This window comes from Danio aesculapii, chromosome 13, assembly GCF_903798145.1.
Source record: "Danio aesculapii chromosome 13, fDanAes4.1, whole genome shotgun sequence".
In the NCBI taxonomy this organism is placed as follows: domain Eukaryota; kingdom Metazoa; phylum Chordata; class Actinopteri; order Cypriniformes; family Danionidae; genus Danio; species Danio aesculapii.
Window position 1 is genome coordinate 22,900,801 of NC_079447.1, and position 18,061 is coordinate 22,918,861.

Consider the following 18,061-nt stretch of genomic DNA (forward strand, 5'->3'; position numbering starts at 1 on the left):
TGCCTTGGACTTTGATTTCATTGTTTAACCTCACAATTATTGGTGTTAATCTTGAATTATTGCAACTATTTTCCAGTTTTGACCAATTAAGCAAGATGGAAAGCCATTCTAAAGTGACTGAAACTGACTGGTGACTCTTTGTACAGATGGAAACCAAAAAGAGACATTTTCATCCAAAAATTGGTCATTTCTAGACTACCACACCTTCACAATGTCCCCCAAAAAGGCCAGCCAAATGTATAAGAGAACAACAGAATGCATACAGTCATCATACAAAATATATTACTGATGTTGGTGCAAAAAGATGTAAATAATATGTGAAAAATAATATCAGTCAAAAAATAAACTGATTACGCATACTGTGAAATATAAATTCAGTCTCTGAGCTCATATAAACAACAGTCCTGCCGGCTACACGATGACTCTAAATGTGCCATATCAATATGATTAATGAGCCGCAATCGATTGCGTTTTGTCCTTAGTTTTAATCAGCCTCAATCTGCTATGCAAAACAGAGATAACAAGTGTCATTTGTAACCAATTTAATAGGCTCAGAAATTCAATGGATTCTTACATGCTGTAGACATGATCTTATTAGCGCTAAGACTCGCCTAATTGATGCAGAGACAACAAAGCCTAGCGGAGATCTGTGCGGACATGAAAAATCCTGAAACGTCTAGAAGATGCAAGCTGGCATGTCAAATATTTCCATAAATCTGTCAAGAGATGTAAAATGTCACACCTACTCAGCACGCAGCAATTATCAAAGTCTAGAATCGCAAGACATAGCCTTAGGTCATGCCTACTTCAGTCTGTGTGTGTATGTAAAAGTTTGTCTGTAGTTGCGAGCACTGTTTTTTTTCCTTTAAATGTCCTAAATAATAAAGAGAAACATGAGGGCATTTGAAGTGGTCTTAAATCACTCTGACCGAATGATGGGTTTAGAGTTTAGAAAATAAATAAGGATTCTTCATAATTAGGATTTTATAGCTCACAATTCTGAATTTATATCTTGCAGTTCTGGTTTATAACTCACATATATAAGTTTATATTTCACAATTTCATACATCTCACAGTTCCTATAGCTCATAATTCCTCATTTACAGTTAAAGTCAAAATTATCAATCCATTCTGTGACATTTTCTAATCATTTTCTAATATTTTGCAATTGCCGTTTAATATACATATTTTTTTTCAACCCATTTCTAAACCTCTAAATCTAGTCCCTTTATTTAAAAGGAGTCGCCACAGCGGAATGAACCGCCAACTTATCCAACATGCGTTTTACACAGCGGATGCCCTTCCAGCTGCAACCCAGTACTGGGAAACACCCATACACACATTCACTATGACAAGTTTAGTTTATTCAGTTCACTTCGACCGCATGTCTTTGGACTGTGGGGGTTAGCTGTGCACCAAAGGATAGATTTTAAGATTCTTTAATTAGTTTATAAGGCACTACACAACATGACACATTCTTACATTTCTGAATGCTTATCGAAATATAATCCAAACCGTTTGCTACTCTCTTCTAGCGCTGGACTTTTAGAAATTCACTCTGTACACCTGATGGCGGCACTTCTTTTAGTCACTATGCTTCAAAAATTTGGAATTGTCTCCCAAATGAAGTGAAAGAATCCCCCAGCATTCATGTTTTTAAAAAGCGTGTTAAAACGCACCTTTTTAAAATTACATATGTATATAACAGTTTGTGAAGTGTATGTATTTTATGTATATTGTGTAGGTGTATGAATGCATGTATGCATGTATGTATGTATGTATGGTGTGCGCTTGCATATGTAAGGACTATTCTGTGTGATTGTGTAGATCTATGAATATATACATGTACATGTATGCTTTTATTAGCATTTATTTCGTTGTTTATTATGCTTTATCTGTCTATACATTTTTATGTGGTTTATTATAATGCTTGTTTGTGGTTTGTGAAGCGCTTTGAGTTGCATTTATGTAGGAAAAGTGCTATACCAATAAAATGAATAATATTATTATAAAGAATAACAATTTTACAAGAGGGTTAATAATATTGCTTTTAATATTACTGTGTGTCTAGCAGTTAATATTAATATTGTCATTTTTAGTTCACATCTTACAATTTTTTACATTATGATTGTCAAAATATGAATATTATTAAAACTACTGTATATACTATACTATTGTTTTCATATGAATATATGTTTAAAATAGTAAGAAAAATTAAATATAAACTATTTAAAAAAACAACGACATTGTTTTTCATCAATCAATGACAGTTATAGAAGTCATGCCTGCATACAGACATCTAAACAGTTAATATGCGTTTGTGTACAGCAGAACAAAGCTGAAACGGAGATGCTTTGAAAACAACTGAGGACGACAACGGATTTCATACTCTGCAACCTGATATGAGCCAAGCTAATGGAAAACTGCAGACTGCCATCAGAAAGACAGTGGGAGACCCCTGGAACAATGAAGAGCCAGGCAGAAGGACAGACAGAAGTGGTGGTTTTACCGCGGTGTCTTTTCTCCTCACCTGTTTGATGCACAGCAGCCTGTCATTGGTCTGCTGTATGTGCCTGTCCATCGAAGGAATCGAGTTCATCTTGACTGCTGCCTCTTTCTCTCTACCTGGAAGCCATTAAAGTTCTTCTCTCTGGGAAAAAAATGGACAGACAAAGAGAGGAGTGTGTCAGGCTGGGAGAAAAACGGGAGAGCACTTGAGCGCAAATCTGTGATCTCCTCGCACGCTCAATGAGGCCCTGAAAGACATTGAGCGCTCCGATGACATTTCAGGAGTGGGTGAGTAGTCGTCGTCCCATCCATCTTTTCATGCTGTAACTGACAATCCTCTCAAAGCTAAAGTGCCAAAAGGGATCTTCAGAAATTGCTAGCAAAATAAACGGCACAACTCATAGACAAACACACACACAAACACAAACACGCACACACAACATTACTGCTTGTTCAAATCACTTAACGTCACGTGAACCGGAAGTAGCTAAGACTTATTTCAGTATGTTTGATGCACTTCCAACTAAAATGGAATATTGAGTGGGGGGTGGGGGGTAGGGCTTGCTTTTGCACCTCATTCTCTGGTAGCAAACTAACGGTAACGCCCCATTTACACGGGGCGTCAGCGTCAATGCTTCCTATTCACTTTGAATGTGTAATAATAGGCGTTGCCGAACTACATTATGGATCTGTCACGCTGCCTCAGTGCTGTTGCTCGCTGCAGAAGTTGGGAATTTCTCAACTTTTCAAGCGCCAATGGACGCATCAGCCAATCAGACCGCTTTATGCAAATACCCCAGCTCAGACAGTAGCCGATTGCAGACTAATTTCATTGGCTGTTGCTGCTATGATGATCGCGTCAGCCCCGACTTCAGACATGCCCTCCGTCAAGCATTGAAATTGAAGCTCCGTGTGAATGCACAGTTCAAGGGGAGTGGGTAAGAGTATTGTGGCTGAAGCCATTAAACTGACGTCAACAAAGAACCACCATGCAAAATGCAGAGGAAAATGGTCGGACTTTTTAAATGCAGATTACCAAAACAGACTTTTTTTTTCAATGGAATAACTTTCACTTTTAAGTAAACATCGCCAATTTTTTTATTTACTTTGACTTTAAAATAAACTGAAATTCTTTTTAAAAAATTATATTTATTTGTATTATGTTCAATCTGCTTAGTTTTGTAAAATATTATGTTAGCTAAATTATTTTGTGTTGGAGGATTGATAAGAAATAACCATTTTTGCTGGCATAACCAGCCTGATCACAAAGAAACGTAACTATTTCAAGTTTTGTCAGTTTAGTGGCTAATTCGTATGAATTCATATGAGTTCAGTCATATGAAAATGTACAATTAAAAAAAAAAGAAGGCGTGGCACTTAACCCCGCCCCTAAACCCAACTATGATTGGGGGAGAAGCATATCGTACAAAATTGTTTGAATAAAATTGTACGAATTCATATGAATTAGCCACTAAATCAAAAAGTTACGAATTGCCAAGAGATTGTGTTGCCATAATTAATAAAGTTAGTAGATTTGTAGTTCCCAAAATGCTTTGTGTGAGAATACATCAAAGGCATAAGCTGCATCCTAAATGGCACAATATGCACTTACACGCTTGGTTCTAAATGGAACACTAACCTTTTTTTGACTAAGCGGAAATTCAAACCGTTTCCCTGATGACGTTTGACGGTTGCCAAATTAGTGAAATAAATGACCAAACTACCAAAAAAACCTACCATGAGTATAACTGCATTCACCATCGGAAGCGGCATAATCACTCTTGTAGGAGAATTTTGCTTTCTCAAGCCAAAATAATTAATCCAACATCAGTTCCCGAAAGCTCCGCCCCTTCCGCTAAATAAGCAAAGCTGCGACCTTTGAGTGCCTAAAGTGTCCAACATTCCACACTTAACACTAACTGTTGAATAGGTGCAGCATCTGGGTATTTAAAGTGCACTTGTTCTTTTTAGAATAAAACTAATTTTTCAGTGTGAATACTACATACCCTATTAACACTCCAGAATAGCGTAAAATAGTGCATACAGTAGGTATCACCCAAAACTGTCATCATTCACTCATCCTTCACTTATTTCAAACCCGTTTCAATTTCTTTATTCTGTTGAACACAATCTAACAAGCTAGCAATTGACTTCATTAGTATTTCTTTCCTAGTACGAATGTCTGTGGTCATTGGCCTCCAACATTCTTCAAACTATTTTCTTTTGCATTCAACAGAAACGAGGGCGAGTACATTTTCATTTTGGGGTAAATTATTCCCTAAATGGTGAAAAATGTTGACAGTAAAAGTGTTTTAATTAATGCGAAGAGATATTTAGCAGTTTTTCCAGTGTTTGATGAAAGATTTGAAATGTGAGGTTATGACTGTACAGAAGAAGAGATGCTCATGCTTGTGTTTGGCAGCTTTATTAACAACTGTTTTTTTTGCTCCACTCAATGAGCAACAACGGCCTCAATGCCAGTTCTGAGATCTCATTTTAATTGCCCAGTCCATGCAACACAAAAATAACAACAATTATTAAACTTGTTACATTTCCACAGCAATAGTTAACAAACCATTCTGGCTGTCCAAATTAAGTAAATTAACTTTAATTGGCTCAACAAATGTAAACTGTGTTCAAGTGAAATAATAAATAATTTAAACAGAAATCTCATTGGTTCAAACTGAATTCCAGTTGCCCAAATTAAGTTAAAATAACATCATTCAAAAGCGTGGAAATCTGAGTTATAATTGTATTGAGTTACACCAACAATTTATTTTCCTAAGTGTGGATAAACGGTGTGCGTGTGTGTGTGCTGGACGAAAGAACCGTGACCAATTACAGACCTCCACAAATGCCTGAACCCCATCAGTGAGTCTATTACACGCTGTTAAAGGTATCAGGCCTTACATTCAAGGTTATCAATTTAGCCGCCGCGGGTTGATTTACAGTTGCGTTCGCTGGCAAATAAACACGAAGCTTCGTAGCCAGCACTGTAACTCACTACAGCGACGTGCGGAAGGATTAATTGGTAAAGAACTGGAGTGTCAGGACTTCATCTCTCATCTGACCACTTTACCGCCATCACTCTTCAAATTCCAGGGCACAAATGCAGGAGGAAAAAAAGCAGACAGACATTGAAATTCCCCCGCCACCCACTGCAGAGGTCTGATAAAGCTCTCTTTAAATGCCTCTGCTGTGTGCGTGACGGGACAGGGAGCGTCTCCGGCTCTCTGGATCCTTAGACGGTGCCCTATATATGTTAAAGCAGTCGGTGCATTTCAGGAAGTGATGTAGAGACAGGTATTAGGAGAGCTTTCTTAAGCCTGCATGAAATGTTTAAGCACGTAAGTCACGGGTGAGGCAAGATGGGCCATACCTGCAGAACAGAAGAGTGCTAGAATAACAAGCTCAGAGATGTAGAAAAGCACAGCATGCTCTCATTTCAGTTTGAACCTACAGTAAAGGTATACCTGGCTGTAAATATTGCAAAACGTTATGTTTTTTCCTGTAAAAAAAAAAGGAATGATGCAAGAAATGATGTTGTATCAGTATTGGTGTTGTTAATTTTCTATACTGTATATATACTTTTATGTTTCCCAGTGATGGGTTGCAGCTGGAAGGGCATCCGCTGCATAAAACATATGCTGGATAAGTTGGCGGTTCATTCCGCAGTGGCGACCCCATATTAATAAAGGAACTAAGTCGGAAAGAAAATGAATGAATGAATGAATGAATATACTTTTATGGTATTATGTTGAACATTGAAAAAATGTTGTTGTTTACAAAATACACAAAATAAATTCCAATATTCTGTATAAACAAGTCATATTTAATGCAATTTTGTTTTCAACAATTTCTGTATATAATGTAAAAAATAATAATAAATAATGACATGAATAATAATAATAATAATGATAACATCATGAATAATAATAATAATAATAAAATGAATAATAATAATATCAGTAGTAGTAATAATAGTACTACTACTAACAACAACAACAAATAATTAAAACAACAACAACAATTATGATGATAAGAACAACATCAACAACATTATTATTATTATTATTATTATTAATAACAGAATTACTACTAATACCAACAACATTAATAATAATAATAATTATAATAACAACATCATGAATAATAATAATAAAATGAATAATAATAATAATAATAATAATAATAATAATAATAATAATAACAATAACAACAACAACATCATGAATAATAATAATAATAAAATAAATAAATAATAATAATAATAATAATAATAATAACGATAATAATAATATCAGTAGTAGTAATAGTAGTACTACTACTAATAACAACAACAACAACAACAAATATTTAAAACAACAACAACAATAATAATGATGATAAGAAGAAGAAGAAGAACAACAACAACGTTATTATTATTATTATTAATATTATTATTATTAATAATAATAGTATTACTACTAATACAACAACATTAATAATAATAATAATAACAATAATAATAATAATAATAATATCTTGTTATTATAATTATTATTATTAGTAATAATAGTCCTACTACTAATAACAACAACATTAATAATAATAATAATAATAATAATAATAGATGTCATCAAATTATTCTCTAAAAGAGTTTTGGTATACACAATTGATTGTTACCCTCTCTGAAATTTTACTGGGAGTCTTCTATTAATCATAGTAAAAAAAAAATTATATTTTTTTGTTTTGTTTTTTCTTAGACAAAATTAAATTTCAGGACACATTCTGATGAACAACAAAAAAAGAGCAAGTGTGTGTGGGCTCAATTCCACAAGGCTTCATATTTCCATCCAACCCAATGCAAAATCACTCCTAATAAAAGTGTTTGCCAAACGCAGTCAATCCTATGCTAATTTGTCCAAACACTCAGACAGGACTCAGCTCTGTAGGTCTGTGAATCTGCAGTGCCAGTCAAAGGCCAGCAGGAGTCTCTCTCTATTCTCCTGCCACCCCGACCGTCAGCACCACCACAAATAACTGCTGAGTGTTCCTTTAAGCCTTTACAAGCGCTACAAATCCTCAGCTCCAAGCCACTAACAGGGAACGCTCAAACCAGAGGCTCGCCGCTCTGACCTTGTGGCTATTGATTAACCATTTCCCTCCTCACCCCGCTGTCACTCTCACCTCCAGCTAGCAGAAAAGAAAGACTAGAGGAGGAAAAGACGACTCGCACTCTCCTCCTGGTTTTCTCTCTTGCTAGACGTTTTTGATTGGTGCGCAAACTGTGAGCTGCGGGCATGAAGAGGCTGATGATGACGACATGAAAACATTGCAGGAGCGGCTGCTGAACATCCTGATGGGTGACGTCAGAGAGTCCAGATCTGCACACAGCTTGATCCTGCATCCTTCTCTCTCTCTCTCTCTCTCTCTCTCTCTCTCTCTCTCTCTCTCTCTCTCTCTCAGCCCTCAGGCACTGAAGGCTGGAAAAACAGCAGTTATATAACACACCAACTACCTCAATGAAAACAAACTCTTGTTCTCGTTATTCAAAGAGAAGCAGAAGCTGGCTGAGAAGTCACTCTAGACAAAGTTTACAGTTAGATAGTTGGCTTTGCTGGGTAGGATTTTGGAGTATTTCATGCTCTTGGTCATGACTCAAATCACATATTCTCTAAATATAACAACTACTATTATTATAAAAATATATAATAACAACAACAACATTTATAATAATAATAATAACAATAATAACAACATGAAAAATAATAGTAATACTGATAATAACAACATGTAATAATGATAATGACAATAATAATACAATTAATATTATTATTATTATTATTCATGTTATTATTATCAATATACTACTACTAACAATATTAATGGTAATAATAACAACACGAATAATAACACGAATAATAATAATAATAATAATAATAATAATAATAATAATAATAATAATAATAATAATATGAATAATAACATTAATAATAATACAATTATTATTATTATTTTATTATTATAAATATACTACTGCTAAAATTAATAATAAAACATGAATAATAATACAATTATTATTATTATTATTATAGTAATAATAATAATAATAATAATAATAACAATAATAATGCTAATCATAATTATAATAACATGAATAATAATGCTAATAATAATAATATTAATAATAATAATAATAATAATAATAATAATAATAATAATTATTATTATTATTATTATTGTTATTATTATTACTGTTATTATTGTAATTATTAATCTAATTCTATCTAATCTATTAATCTAATCTAATATTTAATGTTTTGGTGAACATGCAAGTAAAATTACGTATTTGAGTATTTACAGCAGTGTCAGTTGTGATAGTTTGTGGATAACAATTTTATGAATTACTGCGCAATACAGTAAGAACAACAGTCAGTATTTTATATTATATAAAGTATTTTTGTGTTTATATTATATCACCTGTTTTGTTTTTTGTTTTTTTACAGAAACATCTTTGCATTTAATATACATTTACTTCAGGAGGAGTATCCCTGACTTAATGAGAGATTAAAATTCTTTTATAAAATAAAAATCTCTAAAGATGTTTTTGCTCAAAACAAGAGAACATATCTAGAGAACATCAAGTGGGGTTATACATATATATACATATATATACATATATATATATATATATATATATATACACATATATATACATATATATACATATATATACATATATATATATATATATATATATATATATATATATATATACATATATATATATACATATATATATACATACATATATATACATACATATATATATATATATATACATATATATATATACATATATATATACATACATATATATACATATATATATATATATACATACATATATATATATATATACATACATATATATATATATACATACATATATATATATATATACATACATACATACATACATACATATATATATATATATATATATATATATATATATATATATACATATATATATATATATATATATATATATATATATATATATATATATATATATATATATATATATATATATATATAATTAACCCCACTAATAATAATACATAATAATTAATATATAATTGTAAGCATAAAAGCTAATATTTTTATAATAGTTTTCAAAAAACAAATAAACAATAATTGTATTTGTTTTTAAATATATCTTGTGCTGGAAAATATGCAGCAAACATGCAATTAAAAAATCTGTTTTGATTAACCAATACAATTTTCATAAAAAACATTTTGTGGAATTCCTATCACCACACTACACAAAATGAGATGAGAAGCTGATTTCCAGGTATTTAGAAGTACATCAGCCAGGTACAGAACACAAAGTAAAATAAATAAAGCAGATGAATGAGATTAGATGTAATTCATACTGTCAGAACAAAAACAAAAGCAAGAAAGTGAAGTATAAAAATATTGAAGAAAGACAGTCTTTAATCTTCAGAAAGGTGGGGTCAGACAGAGGGTTGAGAGAGAGAGAAAGAGAATTCTCTCTCCATAATCAGACACACGCCGCATAAGTGAGTTTTGCATTTCCACTCACGCTTGACTCCCTTTTTCAAAGGCAGCTCTCTATAAATACCATCAGTCTCTCTCTTGGGTTAAGGACAGGGATTGAGAGACTGATACCAGCCTACAACACAACTCAAGAAAAAGGCCACGCTTAAAAGACTGATCATAATTACAGCTCGCGTTTAGATGCAACCAAAGAGACCTTCACAAAGCAACACATCTGGTGTCAACATCTCATTCGCCACTTTAATATCTGTGCCATAAAATGTAGTTTCGTATTTGTATTTGAAGTCAGGAAGGATAAACACTTTTCAGTCTATACTTGATCATATGCCATTAATCACTTGATTAATATGCCATTAAAGGAACAGTACACACAAAAATGACAAGTCTGGCATCATTTGCTGCCAATTCACTTCCAACTGTACAAGTTTCTTTTTCTGAGGACACTTTTTTTCAAATATTACAGAGACTATAGTTGAAGTCAAAATGATTAGCCCTCTTGTGAACTTGTTTTTTCAAATATTTCCCAAAGAATGTTTAACAAAGCAAAGAATTTTTCACAGTGATTCCTATAATATTTTTTCTTCTGAAAGAGTCTTTTTTTAAAATTTCAGCTAGAATAAAAGCAGTTTTTAATAAAAACAAAACAAAACATTAAGGTCAATATTATTAGCCCTCTAAATCAATATTATTTTCCGATTGTCTACAGAAACCACTGTTATACAATGATTTGCCTAATTACCCTTGTTTAATTAACCTAGCTGAAACATTTAAATTGCGCTAAAGTTGAATAGAAGTATCTTAAAAAATATCTAGCAAAATATTATTTACTGTCATCATGGCAAAGATAAGAGAAACTAGTTATTAGAAATGAGTTATTAAAACTGTTATGTTTAGAAATGGGTTGAAATTTTTTTTTCCATTAAACAGAAATAATTCAGTGGGCTAATAATTCTGACTTTAACTGTAAATATGGGAATATAGCATACTATATTTCATTTTTTTAGCTAAAATAACCAATATCAGTTTGGTAAAATCACTATATTTTGTGAAATTCACATGATCAAACAATACAAAATGAGATGAAGTTCTGATATCCTGGTATTAAAGCGATAGTTTACCCAAACATTTAAATTGGTTTAATTTAAGGGGACACACAATCGTATGCAATACAAAACTAATACCTATAGTTCGTGATGATACATTGAGTTCTTCTGAAGTAAAACATCATGTACGACAGTATTACCTTAAATCCACAGCCTCTGCTGTACAACAGAAGAAATAAAAGTGTCACCTACATAGCCTGAGGGAGAGTGAATAAAAGCTCATTTTCATAGGTGAACTATTCATTTAAAAAGTAAATCAGTAGGATGCTGAACATAAACCTCAAAGAGAAAAGTAGGATAAAGAGCTTATATACTGCCAATTGTATAAATTCAAGATCATTATTTCTGGAAACTAATACAGGGATCAGTTCTCAAATTAAAACAGCTTATTAAACTCATCTTCATTTCCAGGTGCACTTCAGGACATTACGCAGCACCAGCCAACCAGATTGAAACTGACGATTTCACAGTATGCCTCGGTGCCTCGGTCAGTGAATGACTGTGGGCGTACTGTGGGTGTATCGCATGAGCCTAGCAGAACCTTCTTGGGTTCAGCCTGGCTGATCAGAGAGCAGTCGTACTATATATCAGAGCGCCTGCACAGAGAAGACAGAGGGACGAATCTCTGAACCTGTTGAACACCACAGTTAAACAGCAGCAGAGAGGAGGGAGTCCACTGAACATGCGTTTAAAGCCATATTCTGCCTTCTGCTCATATCTGTTGTCACAATCTTTCACCTTGTACTAGTGTTCAAAAATTAAGACTTTCTGATGTTTTTAAAGTCTTTTTGGGAATTTGAGCTACTATAGAAAGAGATAGTATTTTGATTTATTTGAATATTTACAGTTAAAGTCAGAATTTTTAGCCCCTCTTGGTATTTTTTTCCCCAATTTCTGTTTAATGGAGAGATGATTTTTTTTTTTCAACACATTTCTAAACATAATAGTTTTAATAACTAATTTCTAATAACTGATTATTTTATCTTTGCCATGATGACAGTAAATAATATTTGACTAGATATTTTCCAAGACACTTCTATACAGCTTAAAGTAACATTTAAAGGCTTAACTTAGTTAATTAAATTAAATAGGAAGGTTAGGGTAATTAGGCAAGTTATTGTATAACGATGGTTTGTTCTGTAGACTATTGAAAAAATATATAGCTTAATAGAGCTAATAATATTGACCTTAAAATTGTTTTTTAAAAAATTTAAACTGCTTTTATTCTAGCCGAAATAAAACAAATAAGACTTTCTCCAGAAGAACAAATATGATCAGATATACTGTGAAAATTTCCTTGCTTTTTTTAAACATCATTTGGTAAATATATTTTAAAAAAAATAAAATAAAAAAAATAAATAAATAAAAAAATCAAAGGCGGGTTAAATTCTGACTTCAACTGTATAAGTGATTTTTCAGCAGCTATTACTTCAGTCTTGATGCTCAGTGTAGTTTGATCTTTCAGAAATCATTCTAATATGTCATATTTGGTGTTCAGGTAACATTTATCTAAATAAATGTTACTAAAACTAAATATTACATTCTATGAAATGTTTAGTACTTTTCAAATATTTCCCAAGTGATGATGTTTAACAGATTACAAACATTTTACAGAACATCATCTGTAAAAGAACATCAATTATAATTCTTTTCTTCTGAAATAAAAGCAGCTTTGAAAGCAAAATATTATTAGTGGGGGGCTGGTTTAGTTATTTGGATGCCCTAAGCAATTCCAGCAATGGGGCACAACAGTCCTAAAATGCACCTTTTTGACTTTTTCTTTTTTTATTTCCTTTTTTTTTCACATCACTCAAACATCTTTTCTACATTTTATCAAACTCTGCATTGTAAATGATTAGTTTTCTTAACATTTAATATTTAACTAAAAACAATGTATTTTTTTATATAAATTTGACAGTTGGACTGCTCCATGTTTGGCTATGGTGGACAAATTTGTGCAGATGTTTATTACATAACATTACATTTTTATAATTATATTATATCTTATCTTATATTAAAGAACATTAAATTACGCTAAAACTTTATTTGTTTGACTCTCACCATACAAAATATGATAGAAAGCAATGTTATTCAGTTGAAGTCAGAATGTCATGATGTTTAACAGAGCAAGGAAATTTTCACAGTATGCCTGATAATATTTTTTCTTCTGGAGAAAGTCTTATTTGTTTTATTTCTGCTAGAACAAAAGCTGTTTTTAATTTTTTAAAAGATATTTTAAAGTCAAAAATATTAGCCCCCTTGAGCTATATATTTTTTCAATTGTCTATAGAATAAACCTTCATTATGCAATGATTTGCCTAATTACCCTAACCTGCCGAGTTCACCGTATTAAGCCTTTAAATTGCACATTAAGCTGATTACTAGTATCTTGAAAAACATCTAGTCAAATATTATTTACCGTCATGACAAAGATAAAAGTAATCAGTTATTAGAAATGAGTTGTTAAAACTATTATGTTTAGAAATGTGTTTAAAAAAAATATTTCCGTTAAACAGAAATTGAGGAAAAAATATACAATAATTATTGTAAAAAATAATAATTCAGGGGGGGGGGGGGGCTATAATTCTGACTTCAACTGTATGTAGTTTATAGGTATAATTTATACTTCTAGATAATTGAGGGCCCCCAGATTTCCCGGGGCCCTAAGCAACCATTTACCCCACTTATTGGTTGAATCCGCCACTGAAAATTAGCCCCCTTGTCCAATGACTTGTCTAATTAACCTAAATTGTCTAGGTAACCGAATTAACTTGTTAAGGCTTTAAAGTGTACTTTACGTTGAATGTTGCAAAATAACTAGCACCCCATAATATACTGTGATTATGGCAACGACAAAAGAATCAGCTATTAGAAATAAGTTATTAAAATACACACAGAAGTGTTCTTTCTTCTCTCTGTTAAACAGCACTTGGGATTTTTTTGAAAAAGAATAACAATTTCACAGGTGGATTAATGATTTCACGTTCAACTTCTACATATACAGTATAAGTACCACTTGAAAATAGTCAGCTTTTCTACCTTTTATCTGAGAAAGTAATATTTCATTTAACTACATAATCCATGAGCATAACATGATTTACCAAGCCACAGCATATAAATAAGCACACACACTCAAACTTGCCCTTAACTATTTTACTAGACAACATTTACCTATAGCTGAATCTCAAAAACAGCATCAAATATGACAGATAACCAAGCACATGACCATATACTGTTCTCCCTCTGAAATCATAGTCCTCATATATATATGTGTGTGTGTGTGTGTGTAGAAGCGGTGAGCTGGACAGTGGCCCCTGCAGACCAGCACAAGGCAGTGTTTGTTATGTGAGTCCACAACGGCAGTGTAAAGGCTCTCCACTGCTCTCTATTGTCCTGACCTAAAATGTGCCGTAATCTCCAGAGCAGAGTGTCTCAGGCACCATATGTGTGTGTGCTGGCCTCCTCCTGCCCCCATTTCTCCTTCTTTCTTTTCCCTCTCTTTCTCCCCCATTCTCTCCTGCCACTCAATCCGCCCCTCCTTCATCTCTCTCTCTCTCTCCGGAAGCGAGGCTCGCACTCCTTTAACAGGCTGGGGAATGGATTAATTTCATCTAATGTGGTTTGGTCTGAAGCAGAGCCACTCACCCTGAGCAAGAGGCTCCCCACTGCAGTCATGTGTTTTCATACAAGCCAATCAACACTCTTCACCGTCTCCCCCCTCCTCTCTCTCTCTCTATTTATTTCTTTCAGTCGTTCTACCTTCCTCTTACTCTCAGGCCGACTCCCCCTTCTTTTCCGTTTTCACCCTCCTCCCTCCTTTACATCTGCCTGAGGCTTTCTGTTTCATTCTGGTCACAAGGCACCAAGACTCTAGTCTGCTTTTCTGTCCCTTCACCTCTCTCTCTCTGCTCACCTCGCTTTAATTTCTTCTTTCTGTTCCCCTTTCTCTACCTGTTTCTCTCTCTCATTATTTGTTGTGATCTTGCTGCTGGAACAGAAGGTTGTTGTGGCCCATCTGTGAGCTGATGGAGGGAGGAGGGCATGAGGACAAACAGATAGAAAAGGCAGATTTCCGGCACAAACTGCACTCCAATCACAATTTTAATTAGTGCCCAACCATTACGGTGTTCCAGTATTATGCTTTGGCATGTAATGTAACTACTTTTTCATATAGTTTTCATCACATTCTCAAAAATATCTAGAGTTTATTTTTTAAATATCTATATGTTATATAATATAAACCTGTAATATGAACTTGCCATTAAAAGCATTCACTTACTTGTACTGGTGTTCAGAAATTAAGTCGTTCTAATGTTTTTAAAAGTCTTTTCATTTCAAATTTGATCTACTAGAGAAACTAATTGTATTTTGATTTATTTGAATATGTACAGTTGAAGTCAGAATTATTAGCCCCCCTGTTTATTTTTTCCCCAATTTCTGTTTAATGTAGAGAAGATTATTTCCAATACAATAGTTTTAATAACTGATTTTTTCTATCTTTGCCATGATGACAGTAAATAATATTTGACTAGATATTTTTCAAGACACTTCTATACAGCTTAAAGTGACAATTAAAGGCTTAATTAGGTTCGTCAGGTTAACTAGGCAGGATAGAGTAATTAGGCAAGTTATTGTATAACGATGGTTTGTTCTGTAGATTATCAGAAAAATATAGCTTAAAGGGGCTAATAATTTAGAAAAATTAAAAAAAAAAAAATTTTTAATGAAAAACTGCTTTTATTCTAGCCGAAATAAAACAAATAAGACTTTCTCCAGAAGAAAAAATATTATCAGACATACTGTGAAAATTTCCTTGCTCTATTAAACATCATTTGGGAAATATTAAAAAAAATAATAATAATTTATTTTAAAATTAAATAAATTAAAAGGGGGGCTAATAATTCAACTGTATGTGATTTTCAGCAACTATTACTTCAGTCTTGATGCTCAGTGTTGTTTGATCTTTCAGAAATCATTTTAATATTTAATATTTGGTGTTCAGGTTACATTCATATAAACAAATGTTACTAAAATTAAATATTATGAAACATTTAGTATTTTTCAGATTTAGTGATTTTGGTGCCCTAAGCAACTCCAGCCATGGGGCCCAACAGTCTTAAAATGCACCCTTTTTACTTTTAATTCATGTTTATTTATTTAACTCTTATTTAACTCTTATGTATCTACGTTACAATTTTATTTGTTTGACTCTCACCAAAATATTATACAAAACTATGTTATAATTAGTTTATAGGCATAATTTATACTTCTAGATATTTATTGGGGGCCCCATATAAATTTCTTGGTGCCCTAAGCGGCCGCTTACCTCACTTATTGGTTAAATCCGCCACTGATCATTAGTCCCCTTAAGATTTGTTTCATCCCGATTGTCTGCAGAACATACCACTGTTGTCCAATGACTTGCATAATTAACCTAAATTGTCTAGTTAACCGAATTAACCTTGTTAAGGCTTTCTATGTTTTATTTTTTTAATATCTATATGTTATTTAATTTTAATACATTTTTAAATAAAAATTATTTAATGCAAATTAAAATTAATCAAACAAATCTATTCATAAAGAATAATTGTTTTATATTTTTGTTTACTCACGTTTTACTTTTTATTTCATAAAAAAAAATATTAATCCAAAAAATGTATAAAAACATTTTACTGAAAATATTGTTATTAAAAAATATATTTAAAAATAAAACATGATTACGAATAATAGATTGAAGGAAAAAAAAATACATTAGTACTTATTTATTTATTTAAAATAATAAATATAATAAAATACAATAAAACAATTTATTTGATCTTTTTTAGTATTTTTCCCAATCATTTTTATATAAAATTGACATTTTTTGCCAATGCTTCTCAAAATATTTTCAAGTACCAAAGTAATACACACATACATTAAAGTTTATTACTTACAGTATTTCTATATTATGTTTACCACAAGAAATGTTAACTGACACTGATTTAACAGCCACCCATGTTAGAATTCAAATGAATGCTCACACCTGATATCATTCAACACTGATTCTTCAGCCACTGTATTTCTTTACAATTCCTTTACACGTCTGTAGAAGCGGATCGACCTCAGTGGGTTTGACCTTGCCCTTGAGTAGGTGAATGAAAAGCACATCACTAACAGAGGGCGAGTGTATGGCCGCCCTGAAAATAATGTCAAGCCAGCGTTTCCTGTGTGCGGTGAGCAAAATGGATCCTGGCCTCATACTGATCCGCTGCTGGGCCGCTGCGCAGATAATATCCACTTTAATTTCTCACCTGAGGGGAAGATCTTCTCACGAGGGAGCTGCTGACAGCCATTTTTCATCAGCTCACCGCATGATGCCAACACAGAGTCACCTTTTTCTACTAGTCTGGGGTCAAATCGGAATTTTGTTTTTGTTTTGTTTTTTAGGCTATGACAATTTAAAAGAGGTAGAGAAATGTTCAAAATGCTGAAATTTTAAATATTTTGAAAATACAACAAAAATAAATTATTGTTTATTTGTATCTGTTGCATTTAAATTTGCTTGTATTTTTTAATCATATTACGCTCCCTTACATAATCATCCCAACCAACCTAAAATTACTCTTTACAAGCTACTCAAGACATCCGGTGAAATTGCATTTATAAATGTCATTTTTTTCCAATAACGTGCAGTACTAATATACTATGTGTGTGTGTGTTTGTGTGCGTGTGTGTGTAATATATACAGTTTAAGTCAGAATTATTAGCCCCCTTTGATTTTTTTTTTTTTTATATTTCCCAAATGCTGTTAACAGAGCAAGGAAATTTTCACAGTATGTCTGATAATATTTTTTCTTCTGGATAAACTCTTATTTGTTTTATTTCGGCTACAACAAAAGCAGTTT

General features: G+C 32.4%; 1 protein-coding gene across 2 annotated transcripts in view; it reads right to left on the minus strand.

Annotated features, from left to right (window-relative positions):
- zmiz1a (zinc finger, MIZ-type containing 1a) overlaps positions 1–2,656 on the minus strand; it is a 73,870-nt gene extending 71,214 nt beyond the window's left edge. For both annotated transcript variants that reach the window (XM_056471539.1, XM_056471538.1), the window contains exon 1: positions 2,531–2,656. In XM_056471539.1, coding sequence (XP_056327514.1) covers positions 2,531–2,599 — 69 coding nt within the window. In that variant the 5' untranslated portion in view covers positions 2,600–2,656. The remainder of the gene's footprint in view (positions 1–2,530) is intronic.
- Between the last annotated feature and the right edge of the window lie 15,405 nt (positions 2,657–18,061).